Source organism: Acipenser ruthenus, unplaced genomic scaffold, assembly GCF_902713425.1.
Source record: "Acipenser ruthenus unplaced genomic scaffold, fAciRut3.2 maternal haplotype, whole genome shotgun sequence".
Taxonomy (NCBI): domain Eukaryota; kingdom Metazoa; phylum Chordata; class Actinopteri; order Acipenseriformes; family Acipenseridae; genus Acipenser; species Acipenser ruthenus.
The window spans coordinates 22499-42500 of NW_026708468.1; the positions used below are offsets into that span (position 1 = coordinate 22499).

Here is a 20002-nt window from a genome sequence, read left to right on the forward strand (position 1 = left end):
TCTGTGCTTTACAATGCTTCCCTATGCTTTACCAGACCTCTCTGTGCTTTACAATGCTCCCCTATGTGTCTCACCATTCTGTATTACACTGTGCTGTGATTTATTAAACTTTGCTGTGCTTTTTTTTTTTTTTTTAAATGTAATACAATTCAAAAAGACAAGCAGGCAGAATTCAAATCTTATTACAATACGTGATTTATTCCATTAATTTCCCCCCATTCATAACACGTTTGATGTTAGTACATTTAAAACAAATTACAATTAATAATTCTAAAAAGGATTCAAGCTAGTAAGTGTGACTTTATACACAGTTCAATGGAAAATAATAAGAACATAAGAACATAAGAAAGTTTGCAAACGAGAGGAGGCCATTCAGCTCATCTTGCTCGTTTGGTTGTTAGTAGCTTATTGATCCCAGAATCTCATCAAGCAGCTTCTTGAAGGATCCCAGGGTGTCAGCTTCAACAACATTACTGGGGAGTTGGTTCCAGACCCTCACAATTCTCTGTAAAAAAGTGCCTCCTATTTTCTGTTCTGAATGCCCCTTTATCTAATTTGTGACCCCTGGTCCTTGTTTCTTTTTTCAGGTCAAAGAAGGCCCCTGGGTCGACATTGTCTATACCTTTTAGGATTTTGAATGTTTGAATCAGATCGCCGCGTAGTCTTCTTTGTTCAAGACTGAACAGATTCAATTCTTTTAGCCTGTCTGCATACAACATGCCTTTTAAACCCGGGATAATTCTGGTTGCTCTTCTTTGCACTCTTTCTAGAGCAGCAATATCCTTTTTGTAACGAGGTGACCAGAACTGAACACAATATTCTAGGTGAGGTCTTACTAATGCATTGTAGTGTTTTAACATTACTTCCCTTGATTTAAATTCAACACTTCTCACAATATATCCGAGCATCTTGTTGGCCTTTAGTAATTGTTTTAGTAAATGATCCTGCTTTAGCAAGCTTAGAGAAAGAAACACACACACGCATGCACGCACGCACACACACACACGGGGTTACAATCAGTGCGTACCGTGTCAGAATATACATGCTGTAGTGTAATAGAGATTTTCGAGGGTCCCCCTGCTGGTTCGGCTGCTTTTCATCCACCCTGAGCTCTCAATTACTGAACCACACCCTGAATCGAACTCAGAATTAGCTGAATTAGATCTTTTTAATTGTTCTCAGCTCCTAAAAATAATTTAAAAAACCTTTCAAGTTCTTTATAACATATGATAGTTAAAGTTGAAATCTGCAACTGTTTAAAAGCTGGAAAAAAAGGAGGTTCGCTCGTCCCAGCGGTTAGAGAAAGGGGGTCTTGATACCAGGAGGTTCAAATCCCGGCTGAGCCACCGACTCACTGTGTGTGTGTGTGTGTGTGTGTGTCTGTGTGTGTGTGTGTGTGAGACCCTGAGCGAGTCGCTTCACCTCCTTGTGCTCCGTCCTTCGGATGAGACGTCGAACAAACGAGCTCCTATTGGAAGTGACTCTGGAGCAGCCAGACTCCCTGTGTGTGTGTGTGTGTGTGTGTGTGTGTGTGTGTGTGTGTGTGTGTGTGTGTGTGACCCTGAGCGAGTCGCTTCACCTCCTTGTGCTCCGTCCTTCGGATGAGACGTCAAACAAACGAGCTCCTATTGGAAGTGACTCTGCAGCAGCCAGACTCCCTGTGTGTGTGTGTGTGTGTGTCTGCGTGTGTGTGTGACCCTGAGCGAGTCGCTTCACCTCCTTGTGCTCCGTCCTTCGGATGAGACGTCAAACAAACGAGCTCCTATTGGAAGTGACTCTGCAGCAGCCACTGACTCCCTGTGTGTGTGTGTGTGTGTGTGTGTGTGTGTGTGTGTGTGTGTGTGTGTGTGACCCTGAGCGAGTCGCTTCACCTCCTTGTGCTCCGTCCTTCGGATGAGACGTCTAATAAAACGACCGGGGTAGGAAATCACTGATGTAGCACATTCAGAAAAGTAAATTTCTAGGGAATTAAAAAAATCAACTACACAATGATACAGGCAGCAGTGAAAAGGGCACAAAAAGCCAAACGCCAGGAAATGGGCGTTTTAAAAATAACCTCAGGTGCGACACCTTTAACCGCCCCCCCCCAACAACAAGGACAAAAAAAAAAAAAAAAAAAAAAACAGACATGACAATACAGTCCGACACACAGGAAGTCATCAGAGCTCAAAACGCAGGAAGGAAGTTGTCGCGCGGAGGTGAAAGGTCGCTTGGTTTCCGACGGCGATCAGGGCTTGTGTTTGAAGACAGCCTCCACTGCAAAATAACAAAGAAGAAAAAAATCAATTCTGTTTTTGAAATGTTCTGAGTGAAGTCTGGAGGTTATGGATCAACTCAGTCACTAGCTAATATCAAATATTTTACTGTTTTAATATTGAGTAACTGACACTGAGAAAGACTTCTAGCAGAAACGTTTGCCATTGAATTTACACTGAAGACGCTGAGAAAGACTTCTAGTGGAAACGTTTGCCATTGAATTTACACTGAAGACGCTGAGAAAGACTTCTAGCGGAAACGTTTGCCATTGAATTTACACTGAAGACGCTGAGAAAGACTTCTAGTGGAAACGTTTGCCATTGAATTTACACGGAAGACGCTGAGAGAGACTTCTAGTGGAAACGTTTGCCATTGAATTTACACGGAAGACGCTGAGAGAGACTTCTAGCGGAAACGTTTGCCATTGAATTTACACTGAAGACGCTGAGAGAGACTTCTAGCGGAAACGTTTGCCATTGAATTTACACTGAAGACGCTGAGAAAGACTTCTAGTGGAAACGTTTGCCATTGAATTTACACGGAAGACGCTGAGAGAGACTTCTAGTGGAAACGTTTGCCATTGAATTTACACGGAAGACGCTGAGAGAGACTTCTAGCGGAAACGTTTGCCATTGAATTTACACTGAAGACGCTGAGAGAGACTTCTAGCGGAAACGTTTGCCATTGAATTTACACTGAAGACGCTGAGAAAGACTTCTAGTGGAAACGTTTGCCATTGAATTTACACGGAAGACGCTGAGAGAGACTTCTAGTGGAAACGTTTGCCATTGAATTTACACTGAAGACGCTGAGAGAGACTTCTAGTGGAAACGTTTGCCATTGAATTCACACTGAAGACGCTGAGAGAGACTTCTAGTGGAAACGTTTGCCATTGAATTCACACTGAAGACGCTGAGAAAGGCTTCTAGCACTCCTTGTGGAGTGTGTAATGGCTTGGTGTGTGATCCAGGCAACTGACTCACTGGCGTACTCTTGTGGCGACATGGTGCGCTGCAGCAGGCTCTCGAAGTGGCTGATCCAGTCTTGCTGGTCTCTCTCGGTCTCACAGGTAAGCAGGAAGCTGCGTTCCGGCGTTGCTATGGTGATGCCGTGTTGCCAGGCGCCGTTGCAGTGGGTCCCAGCAGGAAGTCCCGCCTTCACGCTGTAGCCCAGGTCCCGGTGACCAATGAACACCTCTCCCTTTGCAAAGGCGTCCTGGAGAGAGAGAGAGAGAGAGAGAGAGAGAGAGACAGAAACACTTTGAATGATTGATATGAACACTTTGACCTGATATTGTCAAAAGGGTTGACCTGGCTTTTTCAAGGACAGGTCAGTGGTGTAATTTGAGGCCACGAACAGAAAAGAAAAGAAAGAAAGAAAGAAAGAGAGCTCAGAATTATGGAGATGAAGGAGGAAGCTGCTGGGACGCGTCTCCGAGGGGAGGCACGGTCTCGCGGTGAGTAATCTCAGAGGAGGGCTGCTTACCAGCGGATCCTTGAAATACATGAGGCGCCTGTGATCCAGCGTGAACCAGCGCTTCTTAAACCCTTCTGTGTGCTGAGAGAGGAAACGCAAATTGCAGTTATAATCACTGCTGTACAGAGCTCCCTATCCACACACAGAGCTCCCTATCCACACACAGAGCTCCCTATCCACACACAGAGCTCCCTATCCACACAGAGCTCCCTATCCACACACAGAGCTCCCTATCCACACACAGAGCTCCATATCCACACACAGAGCTCCCTATCCACACACAGAGCTCCCTATCCACACACAGAGAGCTCCCTATCCACACAGAGAGCTCCCTATCCACACACGGAGCTCCCTATTCACACACAGAGCTCCCTATCCACACACAGAGCTCCCTATCCACACACAGAGCTCCCTATCCACACACACAGAGCTCCCTATCCACACACAGAGCTCCCTATTCACACACAGAGCTCCCTATCCACACACAGAGCTCCCTATTCACACACACAGAGCTCCCTATCCACACACACAGAGCTCCCTATCCACACAGAGAGCTCCCTATCCACACACACAGAGCTCCCTATTCACACACAGAGCTCCCTATTCACACACAGAGCTCCCTATCCACACACAGAGCTCCCTATCCACACACAGAGCTCCCTATCCACACACAGAGCTCTCTATCCACACACAGAGCTCCCTATCCACACACAGAGCTCCCTATCCACACACAGAGCGCTCCCTATCCACACACAGAGCTCCCTATCCACACACAGAGCTCCCTATCCACACACAGAGAGCTCCCTATCCACACACAGAGAGCTCCCTATTCACACACAGAGCTCCCTATCCACACACAGAGCTCCCTCTTCACACACAGAGCTCCCTATCCACACACACAGAGCTCCCTATCCACACACAGAGCTCCCTATTCACACACAGAGCTCCCTATCGACACACAGAGCTCCCTATCCACACACACAGAGCTCCATATCCACACACAGAGCTCCCTATTCACACACAGAGCTCCCTATCCACACACAGAGCTCCCTATCCACACACAGAGCTCTCTATCCACACAGAGCTCCCTATCCACACACACAGAGCTCCCTATCCACACACAGAGCTCCCTATCCACACACAGAGCTCCCTATCCACACACAGAGCTCCCTATCCACACACACAGAGCTCCCTATCCACACACAGAGCTCCCTATCCACACACAGAGAGCTCCCTATCCACACACAGAGCTCCCTATTCACACACAGAGCTCCCTATTCACACACAGAGCTCCCTATCGACACGGAGCTCCCTATCGACACACAGAGCTCCCTATTCACACACACAGAGCTCCCTATCCACACACAGAGCTCCCTATCCACACACAGAGCTCCCTATTCACACACAGAGCTCCCTATCCACACACAGAGAGCTCCCTATCCACACACACAGAGCTCTCTATCCACACACAGAGCTCCCTATTCACACACAGAGCCCCCTATTCACACACAGAGCTCCCTATCCACACACACAGAGCTCCCTATTCACACACAGAGCTCCCTATCCACACACAGAGCTCCCTATCCACACACAGAGCTCCCTATCCACACACAGAGCTCCCTATCCACACACAGAGAGCTCCCTATCCACACACAGAGCACCCTATCCACACACAGAGAGCTCCCTATGCACACACACAGAGCTCCCTATCCACACACAGAGAGCTCCCTATCCACACACAGAGCTCTCTATCCACACACAGAGAGCTCCCTATGCACACACACAGAGCTCCCTATCCACACACAGAGAGCTCCCTATCCACACACAGAGCTCCCTATGCACACACACAGAGCTCCCTATCCACACACACAGAGCTCCCTATCCACACACAGAGCTCCCTATCCACACACAGAGCTCCCTATCCACACACAGAGCTCCCTATTCACACACAGAGCTCCCTATCCACACACAGAGCTCCCTATCCACACACAGAGCTCCCTATCCACACACAGAGCTCCCTATCCACACACAGAGCTCCCTATCCACACACAGAGAGCTCCCTATCCACACACAGAGCACCCTATCCACACACAGAGAGCTCCCTATGCACACACACAGAGCTCCCTATCCACACACAGAGAGCTCCCTATCCACACACAGAGCTCTCTATCCACACACAGAGCTCCCTATCCACACACAGAGCTCCCTATCCACACACAGAGCTCCCTATCCACACACAGAGCTCCCTATCCACACACAGAGCTCTCTATCCACACACAGAGCTCCCTATTCACACACAGAGAGCTCCCTATCTACACACAGAGCTCCCTATCCACACACACAGAGCTCCCTAGTCACACACAGAGCTCCCTATCCACACACAGAGCTCCCTATCCACACACACAGAGCTCCCTATCCACACACAGAGCTCCCTATCCACACACACAGAGCTCCCTATCCACACACACAGAGCTCCCTATCCACACACAGAGCTCCCTATCCACACACAGAGAGCTCCCTATCCACACACAGAGCTCCCTATCCACACACAGAGCTCCCTATCCACACACAGAGCTCCCTATCCACACACACAGAGCTCCCTATCCACACACAGAGCTCCCTATCCACACACACAGAGCTCCCTATCCACACACAGAGCTCCCTATTCAAAATCGGTTTTAATAAATGTAAAATACATGAAAAAATAAAACTCAGCAAAATAAAACTACATTTAAAAAGCTGAGCTCAAACATTTTACCCGCGGTCCGGTTTTCTCCATGTAGCCTTCTTTGAGAAAGTTCCTGGTCAGTTTCGGCATCAACTGAAAGATAAAGAAAATATACTGTTAATAAAGCTAATAAGAGGTGAGAGAATGGATTTTAAAGATGGTCAGCGCTCCTTTAAAGGGAGGGACCAGCGATACTGTTAATAAAGCTAATAAGAGGTGAGAGAATGGATTTTAAAGATGGTCAGCGCTCCTTTAAAGGGAGGGGCCAGCGATACTGTTAATAAAGCTAATAAGAGGTGAGAGAATGGATTTTAAAGATGATCAGCGCTCCTTTAAAGGGAGGGACCAGCGATACTGTTAATAAAGCTAATCAGAGGTGAGAGAATGGATTTTAAAGATGGTCAGCGCTCCTCTAAAGGGAGGGGCCAGCGATACTGTTAATAAAGCTAATAAGAGGTGAGAGAATGGATTTTAAAGATGGTCAGCGCTCCTCTAAAGGGAGGGACCAGCGATACTGTTAATAAAGCTAATAAGAGGTGAGAGAATAGATTTTAAAGATGGTCAGCGCTCCTTTAAAGGGAGGGGCCAGCGATACTGTTAATAAAGCTAATAACAGGTGAGAGAATGGATTTTAAAGATGGTCAGCGCTCCTTTAAAGGGAGGGGCCAGCGATACTGTTAATAAAGCTAATAAGAGGTGAGAGAATGGAGAGGATATACTTACTTCTAAATCGCTCGCGCCAGGAAAGGCAACCTGTAAGTACCGAAGCTGAAGAGCCCTGATAGAATTGAACCAGTCAACGATCTCCTGGAGAGAAAAAATATACTTTGCTACTGACAGTGCTATAGCAGGTGAATCAGCCCCATGCTGTGCTATTGACAGTGCTATAGCAGGTGAATCAGTCCCATGCTGTGCTATTGACAGTGCTATAGCAGGTGAATCAGTCCCATGCTGTGCTATTGACAGTGCTATAGCAGGTGAATCAGTCCCATGCTGTGCTATTGACAGTGCAATAGCAGGTGAATCAGTCCCATGCTGTGCTATTGACAGTGCTATAGCAGGTGAATCAGTCCCATGCTGTGCTATTGACAGTGCTATAGCAGGTGAATCAGTCCCATGCTGTGCTATTGACAGTGCTATAGCAGGTGAATCAGTCCCATGCTGTGCTATTGACAGTGCTATAGCAGGTGAATCAGCCCCATGCTGTGCTATTGACAGTGCTATAGCAGGTGAATCGGTCCCATGCTGTGCTATTGACAGTGCTATGGCAGGTGATTCAGTCCCATGCTGTGCTATTGACAGTGCTATAGCAGGTGAATCAGTCCCATGCTGTGCTATTGACAGTGCTATAGCAGGTGAATCAGTCCCATGCTGTGCTATTGACAGTGCTATGGCAGGTGAATCAGTCCCATGCTGTGCTATTGACAGTGCTATGGCAGGTGAATCAGTCCCATGCTGTGCTATTGACAGTGCTATAGCAGGTGAATCAGTCCCATGCTGTGCTATTGACAGTGCTATAGCAGGTGAATCAGTCCCATGCTGTGCTATTGACAGTGCAATAGCAGGTGAATCAGTCCCATGCTGTGCTATTGACAGTGCTATGGCAGGTGAATCAGTCCCATGCTGTGTCCGTGCTGTGTGTTTCAGTCCCATGCTGTATCAGTGCTGGGTGTTTCAGTCCCATGCTGTGTCAGTGCTGTGTGTTTCAGTCCCATGCTGTGTCAGTGCTGTGTGTTTCAGTCCCATGCTGTGTGTTTCAGTCCCATGCTGTGTCAGTGCTGTATGTTTCAGTCCCATGCTGTGTCAGTGCTGTGTGTTTCAGTCCCATGCTGTGTCAGTGCTGGGTGTTTCAGTCTCATGCTGTGTCAGTGCTGTGTGTTTCAGTCCCATGCTGTGTCAGTGCTGTGTGTTTCAGTCCCATGCTGTGTGTTTCAGTCCCATGCTGTGTCAGTGCTGTGTGTTTCAGTCCCATGCTGTGTCAGTGCTGGGTGTTTCAGTCTCATGCTGTGTCAGTGCTGTGTGTTTCAGTCCCATGCTGTGTCAGTGCTGTGTGTTTCAGTCCCATGCTGTGTGTTTCAGTCCCATGCTGTGTCAGTGCTGGGTGTTTCAGTCCCATGCTGTGTCAGTGCTGTGTGTTTCAGTCCCATGCTGTATCAGTGCTGTGTGTTTCAGTCCCATGCTGTGTGTTTCAGTCCCATGCTGTGTCAGTGCTGTGTGTTTCAGTCCCATGCTGTGTCAGTGCTGTGTGTTTCAGTCCCATGCTGTGTGTTTCAGTCCCATGCTGTGTCAGTGCTATGTGTTTCAGTCCCATGCTGTGTGTTTCAGTCCCATGCTGGGTGTTTCAGTCCCATGCTGTATCAGTGCTGTGTGTTTCAGTCCCATGCTGTGTGTTTCAGTCCCATGCTGGGTCAGTGCTGTGTGTTTCAGTCCCATGCTGTGTCAGTGCTGTGTGTTTCAGTCCCATGCTGTGTGTTTCAGTCCCATGCTGTGTCAGTGCTGTGTGTTTCAGTCCCATGCTGTGTCAGTGCTGTGAGTTTCAGTCCCATGCTGTGTCAGTGCTGTGTGTTTCAGTCCCATGCTGTGTGTTTCAGTCCTATGCTGTGTCAGTGCTGGGTGTTTCAGTCCCATGCTGTGTCAGTGCTGTGTGTTTCAGTCCCATGCTGTGTCAGTGCTGTGTGTTTCAGTCCCATGCTGTGTGTTTCAGTCCCATGCTGTGTCAGTGCTGTGTGTTTCAGTCCCATGCTGTGTCAGTGCTGTGTGTTTCAGTCCCATGCTGTGTGTTTCAGTCCCATGCTGTGTCAGTGCTATGTGTTTCAGTCCCATGCTGTGTGTTTCAGTCCCATGCTGGGTGTTTCAGTCCCATGCTGTATCAGTGCTGTGTGTTTCAGTCCCATGCTGTGTGTTTCAGTCCCATGCTGGGTCAGTGCTGTGTGTTTCAGTCCCATGCTGTGTCAGTGCTGTGTGTTTCAGTCCCATGCTGTGTGTTTCAGTCCCATGCTGTGTCAGTGCTGTGTGTTTCAGTCCCATGCTGTGTCAGTGCTGTGAGTTTCAGTCCCATGCTGTGTCAGTGCTGTGTGTTTCAGTCCCATGCTGTGTGTTTCAGTCCCATGCTGTGTCAGTGCTGGGTGTTTCAGTCCCATGCTGTGTCAGTGCTGTGTGTTTCAGTCCCATGCTGTGTCAGTGCTGTGTGTTTCAGTCCCATGCTGTGTGTTTCAGTCCCATGCTGTGTCAGTGCTGTGTGTTTCAGTCCCATGCTGTGTCAGTGCTGTGTGTTTCAGTCCCATGCTGTGTCAGTGCTGTGTGTTTCAGTCCCATGCTGTATCAGTGCTGTGTGTTTCAGTCCCATGCTGTGTCAGTGCTGTGTGTTTCAGTCCCATGCTGTGTCAGTGCTGTGTGTTTCAGTCCCATGCTGTGTGTTTCAGTCCCATGCTGTGTCAGTGCTGGGTGTTTCAGTCCCATGCTGTGTCAGTGCTGTGTGTTTCAGTCCCATGCTGTATCAGTGCTGTGTGTTTCAGTCCCATGCTGTGTCAGTGCTGTGTGTTTCAGTCCCATGCTGTGTCAGTGCTGTGTGTTTCAGTCCCATGCTGTATCAGTGCTGTGTGTTTCAGTCCCATGCTGTGTCAGTGCTGTGTGTTTCAGTCCCATGCTGTGTCAGTGCTGTGTGTTTCAGTCCCATGCTGTGTCAGTGCTGTGTGTTTCAGTCCCATGCTGTGTCAGTGCTGTGTGTTTCAGTCCCATGCTGTGTCAGTGCTGTGTGTTTCAGTCCCATGCTGTATCAGTGCTGTGTGTTTCAGTCCCATGCTGTGTCAGTGCTGGGTGTTTCAGTCCCATGCTGTGTCAGTGCTGTGTGTTTCAGTCCCATGCTGTGTGTTTCAGTCCCATGCTGTGTCAGTGCTGTGTGTTTCAGTCCCATGCTGTCAGTGCTGTGTGTTTCAGTCCCATGCTGTGTCAGTGCTGTGTGTTTCAGTCCCATGCTGTGTCAGTGCTGTGTGTTTCAGTCCCATGCTGTGTCAGTGCTGTGTGTTTCAGTCCCATGCTGTATCAGTGCTGTGTGTTTCAGTCCCATGCTGTGTCAGTGCTGTGTGTTTCAGTCCCATGCTGTGTCAGTGCTGTGTGTTTCAGTCCCATGCTGTGTCAGTGCTGTGTGTTTCAGTCCCATGCTGTGTCAGTGCTGTGTGTTTCAGTCCCATGCTGTGTGTTTCAGTCCCATGCTGTGTCAGTGCTGGGTGTTTCAGTCCCATGCTGTGTCAGTGCTGTGTGTTTCAGTCCCATGCTGTATCAGTGCTGGGTGTTTCAGTCCATGCTGTGTCAGTGCTGTGTGTTTCAGTCCCATGCTGTGTCAGTGCTGTGTGTTTCAGTCCCATGCTGTGTCAGTGCTGTGTGTTTCAGTCCCATGCTGTGTCAGTGCTGTGTGTTTCAGTCCCATGCTGTGTGTTTCAGTCCCATGCTGTGTCAGTGCTGGGTGTTTCAGTCCCATGCTGTGTCAGTGCTGTGTGTTTCAGTCCCATGCTCTGTCAGTACTGGGTGTTTCAGTCCCATGCTGTGTCAGTGCTGTGTGTTTCAGTCCCATGCTGTGTGTTTCAGTCCCATGCTGTGTGTTTCAGTCCCATGCTGTGTCAGTGCTGTGTGTTTCAGTCCCATGCTGTGTCAGTGCTGTGTGTTTCAGTCCCATGCTGTGTCAGTGCTGTGTGTTTCAGTCCCATGCTGTGTCAGTGCTGTGTGTTTCAGTCCCATGCTGTGTCAGTGCTGTGTGTGTGTGTGTGATGCGCACCTTGCTGTTCTCATGGTAGATGAAGATGTTTCTGGTGCTGTAGTCCTTCAGGAAGCTCAGCTGCAGGCCGTTGGGGTTCCCTATCTTGCTTGGCTGGAAGGTGGCGTTCAGGGTGTCCACTTTGATGATGGCTTTGGGCTCCTTGGCCTGAGGGACAGAATGGGAGGAGCTTTCATTGACGCAGAATTGAGATCAGAGCAAAACGACAACGTGGATTTCAATATGAATCACCCTGTATCAATATCACTATTATTATCATCATCATCATCATCATCATCATCATCACTATTACAATTATTATCTTCATCATCATCATCATCATCATCACTATTACAATTATCATCATCATCATCACTATTATAATTATTATCAATATCATCATCATCATTATTATCAATAACTATTATCACTATTATCATCATCATCATCATCACTATTATTATAATGAGGGCTTCTGTCTTTCAGGTTTTATTAATTGTATTTTTCGGTGCTTATTTTTAGCTATTTTCAAATCATTGTGTGTATCATTGTCATTAGCAGCAGTGTGGAGTAGTGGTCAGGGCTCTGGACTCTTGACCGGAGGGTCGTGGGTTCAATCCCAGGTGGGGGACACTGCTGCTGTACCCTTGAGCAAGGTGCTTTACCTAGATTGCTCCAGTAAAAACCCAACTGTATAAATGGGGAATTGTGTGTAAAAATAACATGATATCTTGTAACAATTGTAAGTCGCCCTGGATAAGGGCGTCGGCTAAGAAATAAATAATAATAAATAAATAATGATGATGATGATGATGGAGAGGGCGGTGCAGTTTCTGTGTATAGTTATCAGTGCTGTGCTCACATCGTGTCTGTGGAAGTATTTCAGGGTCAGGGTTTATCATGATGATGATGATGATGATGATGATGATGATGGAGAGGGCGGTGCAGTTTCTGTGTATAGTTATCAGTGCTGTGCTCACATCGTGTCTGTGGAAGTATTTCAGGGTCCCGTCTCTCTCTGACAGCACGAATTTCCTGTGCAGGAACTGCCCGTTGTCCCGTCCTCTCTTCCACAGCAGCCCCTCTCTGGAGCCTGGGACACAGGGATAGACACAGAGGCACACTCCGTAAACAGGGATCCGAGTTCAACTTCATCCTGTAGCTTTTACCGCTAAGCCAGCTCTTTTATGTAAGGTGTGTACTTGAAATAAAACCAGTACATCAACATTCAGGGCTGGGAATCAGACTCCCGCTGCACTGCAGTGTGATCCAGTCCTGGTTTCACTAGGAGTTTAATAATAAGACACACCTGAGCTTGTTAGCTAGACACACTGGGGGCTGATCAAGCTGGAAGCAGTAAAACCTGGACTGGATCACACTGCTGTGCGATAGGAGTCTGATTCCCCTCCCTGATCTCTCTGTCTAAATATCCCACAGTTTCCAGCAATATCCTGTAGCTCTATTCACTATAAAATCAGCTACAAACCTCCTTCAACCAAAGTCTATCTACAGGGCTGGGAATCAGACTCCCGCTGCACAGCAGTGTGATCCAGTCCTGGTTTCACTGGGAGTTTAATAATCAGACACACCTGAGCTTGTTAGCTAGACACACTGGGGGCTGATCAAGCTGGTAGCAGTAAAACCTGGAATGGATCACACTGTGTGACTCTTCATTTCTATACAGCTCCCAGCATGCCTCAGCACCTGCGGCCATGGCGAGGGATGCTGGGAGCTGTAGTTCTTTAACTGCAATGCGCTGGGCTCTGCTGTATAACCTTGTTTGCTCAGTCTGTGTTGCTTTGACTCTGAGTTCAGAATCCTCACTTCAGTTCTAGCTGCGCTGCTGTAGTTATTGTATGGTGAATCGATACAGCCCTGGCTAGGACTACAGCTCCCAGCATGCCTCTGCACCTGCGGCCATGGCGAGGGATGCTGGGAGCTGTAGTTCTTTAACTGCAATGCGCTGGGCTCTGCTGTATAACATTGTGTGATCAGTCTGTGTTGCTTTGACTCTGAGTTCAGAATCCTCACTTCAGTTCTAGCTGCGCTGCTGTAGTTATTGTATGGTTAATCGATACAGCCCTGGCTAGGACTACAGCTCCCAGCATGCCTCCGCACCCGCAGCAATGGTGAGGGATGCTGGGAGCTGTAGTTCTTTAACTGCAATGCGCTGGGCTCTGCTGTATAACATTGTTTGCTCAGTCTGTGTTGCTTTGACTCTGAGTTCAGAATCCTCACTTCAGTTCTAGCTGCGCTGCTGTAGTTATTGTATGGTGAATCGATACAGCCCTGGCTAGGACTACAGCTCCCAGCATGCCTCCGCACCCGCAGCCATGGTGAGGGATGCTGGGAGCTGTAGTTCTTTAACTGCAATGCGCTGGGCTCTGCTGTACAACCTTGTTTGCTCAGTCTGTGTTGCTTTGACTCTGAGTTCAGAATCCTCACTTCAGTTCTAGCTGCGCTGCTGTAGTTATTGTATGGTGAATCGATACAGCCCTGGCTAAGACTACAGCTCCCAGCATGCCTCCGCACCCGCAGCAATGGTGAGGGATGCTGGGAGCTGTAGTTCTTTAACTGCAATGCGCTGGGCTGTGCTGTAGCTAGCTTAGCAAGTCGCACCCCCTTCTAGTTCGGTTGCCACTGGATCCAGACTGAAAGAAAGGTTTGAAACCGATGAAACGATCCGTCTTTTGAAAGGTTCTTCTCTCTCTCTCTCACCTTTCTCGTAGGGCAGGTCCTCCCCTCCTCCTGCAGTGAACTCCTCTCGTTCGTACTTTGCTCGAATCCACTGCTCTTTCAAAACCCTGCAATGAAGCCACGCCAGTCAAGAGCTCCATCTTCAAAGGACATTTTTTTTTTGTATTCCGCACGCGCTTGTCAGTGTGTGTGTGTGTGTGTGTGTGTCTCTGTGTCTATGTGTGTGTGTCTCTGTGTGTGTGTCTCTGTATCTGTGTCTCTATGTGTGTGTGTGTGTGTATATCTGTGTCTCTGTGTGTGTGTCTCTGTGTGTGTGTGTATCTGTGTCTGTGTGTCTCTGTGTGTGTGTGTATATCTGTGTCTCTGTATCTGTGTCTCTGTGTGTGTGTGTGTGTATATCTGTGTCTCTGTGTGTGTGTCTCTGTGTGTGTGTGTATCTGTGTCTGTGTGTCTCTGTGTGTGTGTGTATATCTGTGTCTCTGTGTCTGTGTCTCTATGTGTGTGTGTGTGTGTATATCTGTGTCTCTGTGTGTGTGTCTCTGTGTGTGTGTGTATCTGTGTCTGTGTGTCTCTGTGTGTGTGTGTCTCTGTGTCTCTGTGTGTGTGTGTCTCTGTGTGTGTGATTATCTGTGTCTCTGTGTGTGTGTCTCTGTGTGTGTGTGTATCTGTTTCTGTGTGTCTCTGTGTGTGTGTCTCTGTCTGTGTGTGTCTGTGTGTGTGTGTGTCTCTGTGTGTGTCTCTGTCTCTGTGTGTGTGTGTGTGTGTGTGTCTGTGTGTGTGTGTGTGTCAGCGTGTGTGTGTCTGTGTGTGTGTGTCTGCGTGTGTGTGTGTGTGTGTCAGTGTGTGTGTGTGTCAGTGTGTGTGTGTCAGTGTGTGTGTGTGTGTGTCAGTGTGTGTGTTTGTGTGTGTGTGTGTGTGTGTGTCAGTGTGTGTGTGTGTGTGTCAGTGTGTGTGTGTGTGTGTCAGTGTGTGTGTGTGTGTGTGTTTGTGTGTGTGTGTCTCTGTGTCTGTTTGTGTGTGTGTGTCAGTGTGTGTCTGTGTGTGTGTCAGTGTGTGTGTGTCAGTGTGTGTGTGTGTGTGTCAGTGTGTCTCTGTGTCCCCACCCCCACTCGAGGTCCGCACTCTAGGGCCACCTTGGCAATTTCTCTATTGCCGCAAATGCTTGAAGGAACACTTGAAAAAGAAAATGCAGTTCCCCAGTCCTACCACTAGATGTCACTGCCGTGCTACTGAAGTACCGTCTGCCCGGAATACGACAACCCAGACGGATATGCAAAGTCATACTGAGCAGACAGCAAGGAATTCATCAACCAGACGATGACAAACTGAAAATAAAAAAGTTCTTTCTTTTTACTTACTGGCAGTCCTTTTGCGTCGGTCTGTAGTAATACACTGGAACCTCAGCTTCGTATTTTGCACAGACCGCAGTATTGCCATTTTCAGCCATGAACTTAAAAACACAACCACAAAAATAAAAACAGGTTACTGTCGCGATCTGATCGTCTCTTTCCACGCTCCGCAGCGGATGTGACCTACCGCCCCCTGCTGGACAAAGGCCAGCCCTGCAGGCATCTGTTTTAATCCCTCCCGACCAGTAGGGGCCGCTGTTGCCTGGTGAGGGGACTCGGTAGGTTCTGCCTCCATGACCCAGCGCCAGAGCCAATGCTCCCTTTAAAGGAGCGTTGACCATCTTTTAAATCCATTCTCTCACCTCTTATTAGCTTTATTAACAGTATCGCTGGTCCCTCCCTTTAAAGGAGCGCTGACCATCTTTAAAATCCAATCTCTCACCTCTTATTAGCTTTATTAACAGCATCGCTGGTCCCTCCCTTTAAAGGAGCGCTGACCATCTTTAAAATCCATTCTCTCACCTCTTATTAGCTTTATTAACAGTATCGCTGGTCCCTTCCTTTAAAGGAGCGCTGACCATCTTTAAAATCCATTCTCTCACCTCTTATTAGCTTTATTAACAGCATCGCTGGTCCCTCCCTTTAAAGGAGCGCTGATCATCTTTAAAATCCATTCTCTCACCTCTTATTAGCTTTATTAACAGTATCGCTGGCCCCTCCCTTTAGAGGAGCGCTGACCATCTTTCAAATCCATTCTCTCACCTCTTATTAGCTTTATTAACAGTATCGCTGGTCCCTCCCTTTAAAGGAGTGCTGACCATCTTTAAAATCCATTCTCTCACCTCTTATTAGCTTTATTAACAGTATCGCTGGTCCCTCCCTTTAACAGAGCGCTGACCATCTTTAAAATCCATTCTCTCACCTCTTATTAGCTTTATTAACAGTATCGCTGGCCCCTCCCTTTAGAGGAGCGCTGACCATCTTTAAAATCCATTCTCTCACCTCTTATTAGCTTTATTAACAGCATCGCTGGTCCCTCCCTTTAAAGGAGCGCTGACCATCTTTAAAATCCATTCTCTCACCTCTTATTAGCTTTATTAACAGTATCGCTGGCCCCTCCCTTTAAAGGAGCGCTGACCATCTTTAAAATCCATTCTCTCACCTCTTATTAGCTTTATTAACAGTATCGCTGGTCCCTCCCTTTAAAGGAGTGCTGACCATCTTTAAAATCCATTCTCTCACCTCTTATTAGCTTTATTAACAGTATCGCTGGTCCCTCCCTTTAACAGAGCGCTGACCATCTTTAAAATCCATTCTCTCACCTCTTATTAGCTTTATTAACAGCATCGCTGGTCCCTCCCTTTAAAGGAGCGCTGACCATCTTTAAAATCCATTCTCTCACCTCTTATTAGCTTTATTAACAGCATCGCTGGTCCCTCCCTTTAAAGGAGCGCTGACCATCTTTAAAATCCATTCTCTCACCTCTTATTAGCTTTATTAACAGTATCGCTGGCCCCTCCCTTTAAAGGAGCGCTGACCATCTTTAAAATCCATTCTCTCACCTCTTATTAGCTTTATTAACAGTATCGCTGGTCCCTCCCTTTAAAGGAGCGCTGACCATCTTTAAAATCCATTCTCTCACCTCTTATTAGCTTTATTAACAGTATCGCTGGTCCCTCCCTTTAAAGGAGCGCTGACCATCTTTAAAATCCATTCTCTCACCTCTTATTAGCTTTATTAACAGTATCGCTGGTCCCTCCCTTTAAAGGAGCGCTGACCATCTTTCAAATCCATTCTCTCACCTCTTATTAGCTTTATTAACAGTATCGCTGGTCCCTCCCTTTATTAACAGAATACAGTTTTACCTCGATCTCTGAGTCCTCCCATCGCGCGAGGGTTAAAGATTTCACTTTACTCAGTTTGGGAATGTTCCGATGGATTCCAGAACAGGTGAGACAGACGAAAATTCCCAAGGAACACGAAGCCCATTCCGGATCTGGGAATCGGGGAAAACATTCAGGAAATTGCTTTACAATGCTTCCCTATGCTTTACCAGACCTCTCTGTGCTTTACAATGCTTCCCTATGCTTTACCAGACCTCTCTGTGCTTTACAATGCTTCCCTATGCTTTACCAGACCTCTCTGTGCTTTACAATGCTTCCCTATGCTTTACCAGACCTCTCTGTGCTTTACAATGCTTCCCTATGCTTTACCAGACCTCTCTGTGCTTTACAATGCTTCCCTATGCTTTACGAGACCTCACTGTGCTTTACAATGCTTCCCTATGCTTTACCAGACCTCTCTGTGCTTTACAATGCTTCCCTATGCTTTACCAGACCTCTCTGTGCTTTACAATGCTTCCCTATGCTTTACCAGACCTCTCTGTGCTTTACAATGCTTCCCTATGCTTTACGAGACCTCACTGTGCTTTACAATGCTTCCCTATGCTTTACCAGACCTCTCTGTGCTTTACAATGCTTCCCTATGCTTTACCAGACCTCTCTGTGCTTTACAATGCTTCCCTATGCTTTACCAGACCTCTCTGTGCTTTACAATGCTCCCCTATGCTTTACCAGACCTCTCTGTGCTTCACAATGCTTCCCTATGCTTTACCAGACCTCTCTGTGCTTTACAATGCTTCCCTATGCTTTACCAGACCTCTCTGTGCTTTACAATGCTTCCCTATGCTTTACCAGACCTCTCTGTGCTTTACAATGCTTCCCTATGCTTTACCAGACCTCTCTGTGCTTTACAATGCTTCCCTGTGCTTTACCAGACCTCTCTGTGCTTTACAATGCTTCCCTATGCTTTACCAGACCTCTCTGTGCTTTACAATGCTTCCCTATGCTTTACCTGTTCTCTTCCCTTTCATTATAAACCTGCTCTCTCCTCCAGAAGCAGTTCATAACATTTAGGTGGATCTGCTGCTATCTATCCCAGTATTTTTGACTCTTCAAATACAGTCAGTTCACAAGGAGAAGGCATTGCATCCTAGTGGCAGACGCTATCATGAGAGATGGTTTTTATTACACACCTTTATTGGCACTCAAAGTCAATGATTCATCTAAACGCATTCCAACGACTGGAACTGCCTCAGTTTGCCCGGGAGTGTATTACAATTACCAGTCTAGTGATCTCAATGTAATTCAATCCAGTCCAGTCCAGTCTAGTGATCTCAATGTAATTCAATCCAGTCCAGTCCAGTCTAGTGATCTCAATGTAATTCAATCCAGTCCAGTCCAGTCTAGTGATCTCAATGTAATTCAATCCAGTCCAGTCCAGTCTAGTGGTCTCAATGTAATTCAATCCAGTCCAGTCCAGTCTAGTGATCTCAATGTAATTCAATCCAGTCTAGTCTAGTGATCTCAATGTAATTCAATCCAGTCTAGTCTAGTGATCTCAATGTAATTCAATCCAGTCTAGTCTAGTGATCTCAATGTAAATCAATGCAGTCTAGTCTAGTGATCTCAATGTAATTCAATTCAGTCTAGTCTAGTGATCTCAAGCAATGCTAATCTTTCTTGGAAAAGCGTTTTCTCATTCTGCAATGAAAACACATTGCTTCCCCTTTGTTGTTCCTCACTGAAAATGGCAAAAGCGTGACATGGCATTCTCTAGCAATTCTTAAAGGCTTTCCAAACACATTCCGTTCCTCTTTTTGTAGCTGACATAACCCTCCCTCCAGTCCAGGGCAGGCTTGAGGCACGGAGACTGAACTGCTCCCTCCCTCCCTCACCCTCCTAAGAGAAAGGGGGCTCCCTCCAGTCCAGGGCAGGCTCGAGGCACGGAGACTGAACTGCTCCCTCCCTCCCTCACCCCCCTAAGAGAAAGGGGGCTCCCTCCAGTCCAGGGCAGGCTTGAGGCACGGAGACTGAACTGCACCCTCCCTCACCCTCCTAAGAGATAGGGGGCTCCCTCCAGTCCAGGGCAGGCTTGAGGCACGGAGACAGAACTGCTCCCTCCCTCACTCCCTCACCCCCCTAAGAGAAAGGGGGCTCCCTCCAGTACAGGGCAGGCTCGAGGCATGGAGACTGAACTGCTCCCTCCCTCCCTCCCTCACCCCCCTAAGAGAAAGGAGGCTCCCTCCAATCCAGGGCAGGCTTGAGGCACGGAGACTGAACTGCTCCCTCCCTCACTCCCTCACCCCCCTAAGAGAAAGGCGGCCCCCTCCAGTCCAGGGCAGGCTTGAGACACGGAGACTGAACTGCTCCCTCCTTCCCTCACCCCCCTAAGAGAAAGGGGACCCCCTCCAGTCCAGGGCAAGCTCGAGGCACGGAGACTGAACTGCTCCCTCCCTCCCTCACCTTCCTAAGAGAAAGGAGGCTCCCTCCAATCCAGGGCAGGCTCGAGGCACGGAGACTGAACTGCTCCCTCCTTCCCTCACCCTCCTAAGAGAAAGGAGGCTCCCTCCAATCCAGGGCAGGCTCGAGGCACGGAGACTGAACTGCACCCTCCCTCCCTCACCCTCCTAAGAGAAAGGGGGCTCCCTCCAGTCCAGGGCAGGCTTGAGGCACGGAGACTGAACTGCTCCCTCCCTCCCTCCCTCACCCTCCTCAGAGAAAGGGGGCTCCCTCCAGTCCAGGGCAGGCTCGAGGCACGGAGACTGAACTGCTCCCTCCCTCACCCCCTTCTCAAAGTTTACTGCTGTGGTATCCCCTTAGTAAAAGCACCGCACAGTGTAGTAAAGCACAGAGAAGATAATGAACCAGCCCCCTTCTCAGAGTTTACTGTTCTGCCATTGAAAAA

General features: G+C 47.9%; 1 protein-coding gene across 2 annotated transcripts in view; it reads right to left on the reverse strand.

Annotated features, from left to right (window-relative positions):
* Positions 1-171: 171 nt before the first annotated feature.
* LOC131733443 (arf-GAP with dual PH domain-containing protein 1-like) overlaps positions 172-20002 on the reverse strand; it is a 20660-nt gene continuing 829 nt past the window's right edge. The window contains exons 2-11 of one of the 2 annotated variants that reach the window (XM_059021166.1): positions 17122-17252; positions 15266-15357; positions 13929-14014; positions 12191-12303; positions 11232-11378; positions 7184-7267; positions 6491-6553; positions 3742-3813; positions 3240-3471; positions 172-2256 (exon numbers count right to left, since the gene is read on the reverse strand). In XM_059021166.1, coding sequence (XP_058877149.1) covers positions 2228-2256; positions 3240-3471; positions 3742-3813; positions 6491-6553; positions 7184-7267; positions 11232-11378; positions 12191-12303; positions 13929-14014; positions 15266-15357; positions 17122-17252 — 1049 coding nt within the window. In that variant the 3' untranslated portion in view covers positions 172-2227. The remainder of the gene's footprint in view (positions 2257-3239; positions 3472-3741; positions 3814-6490; positions 6554-7183; positions 7268-11231; positions 11379-12190; positions 12304-13928; positions 14015-15265; positions 15358-17121; positions 17253-20002) is intronic. The other variant, XM_059021167.1, reaches the window with a different exon arrangement.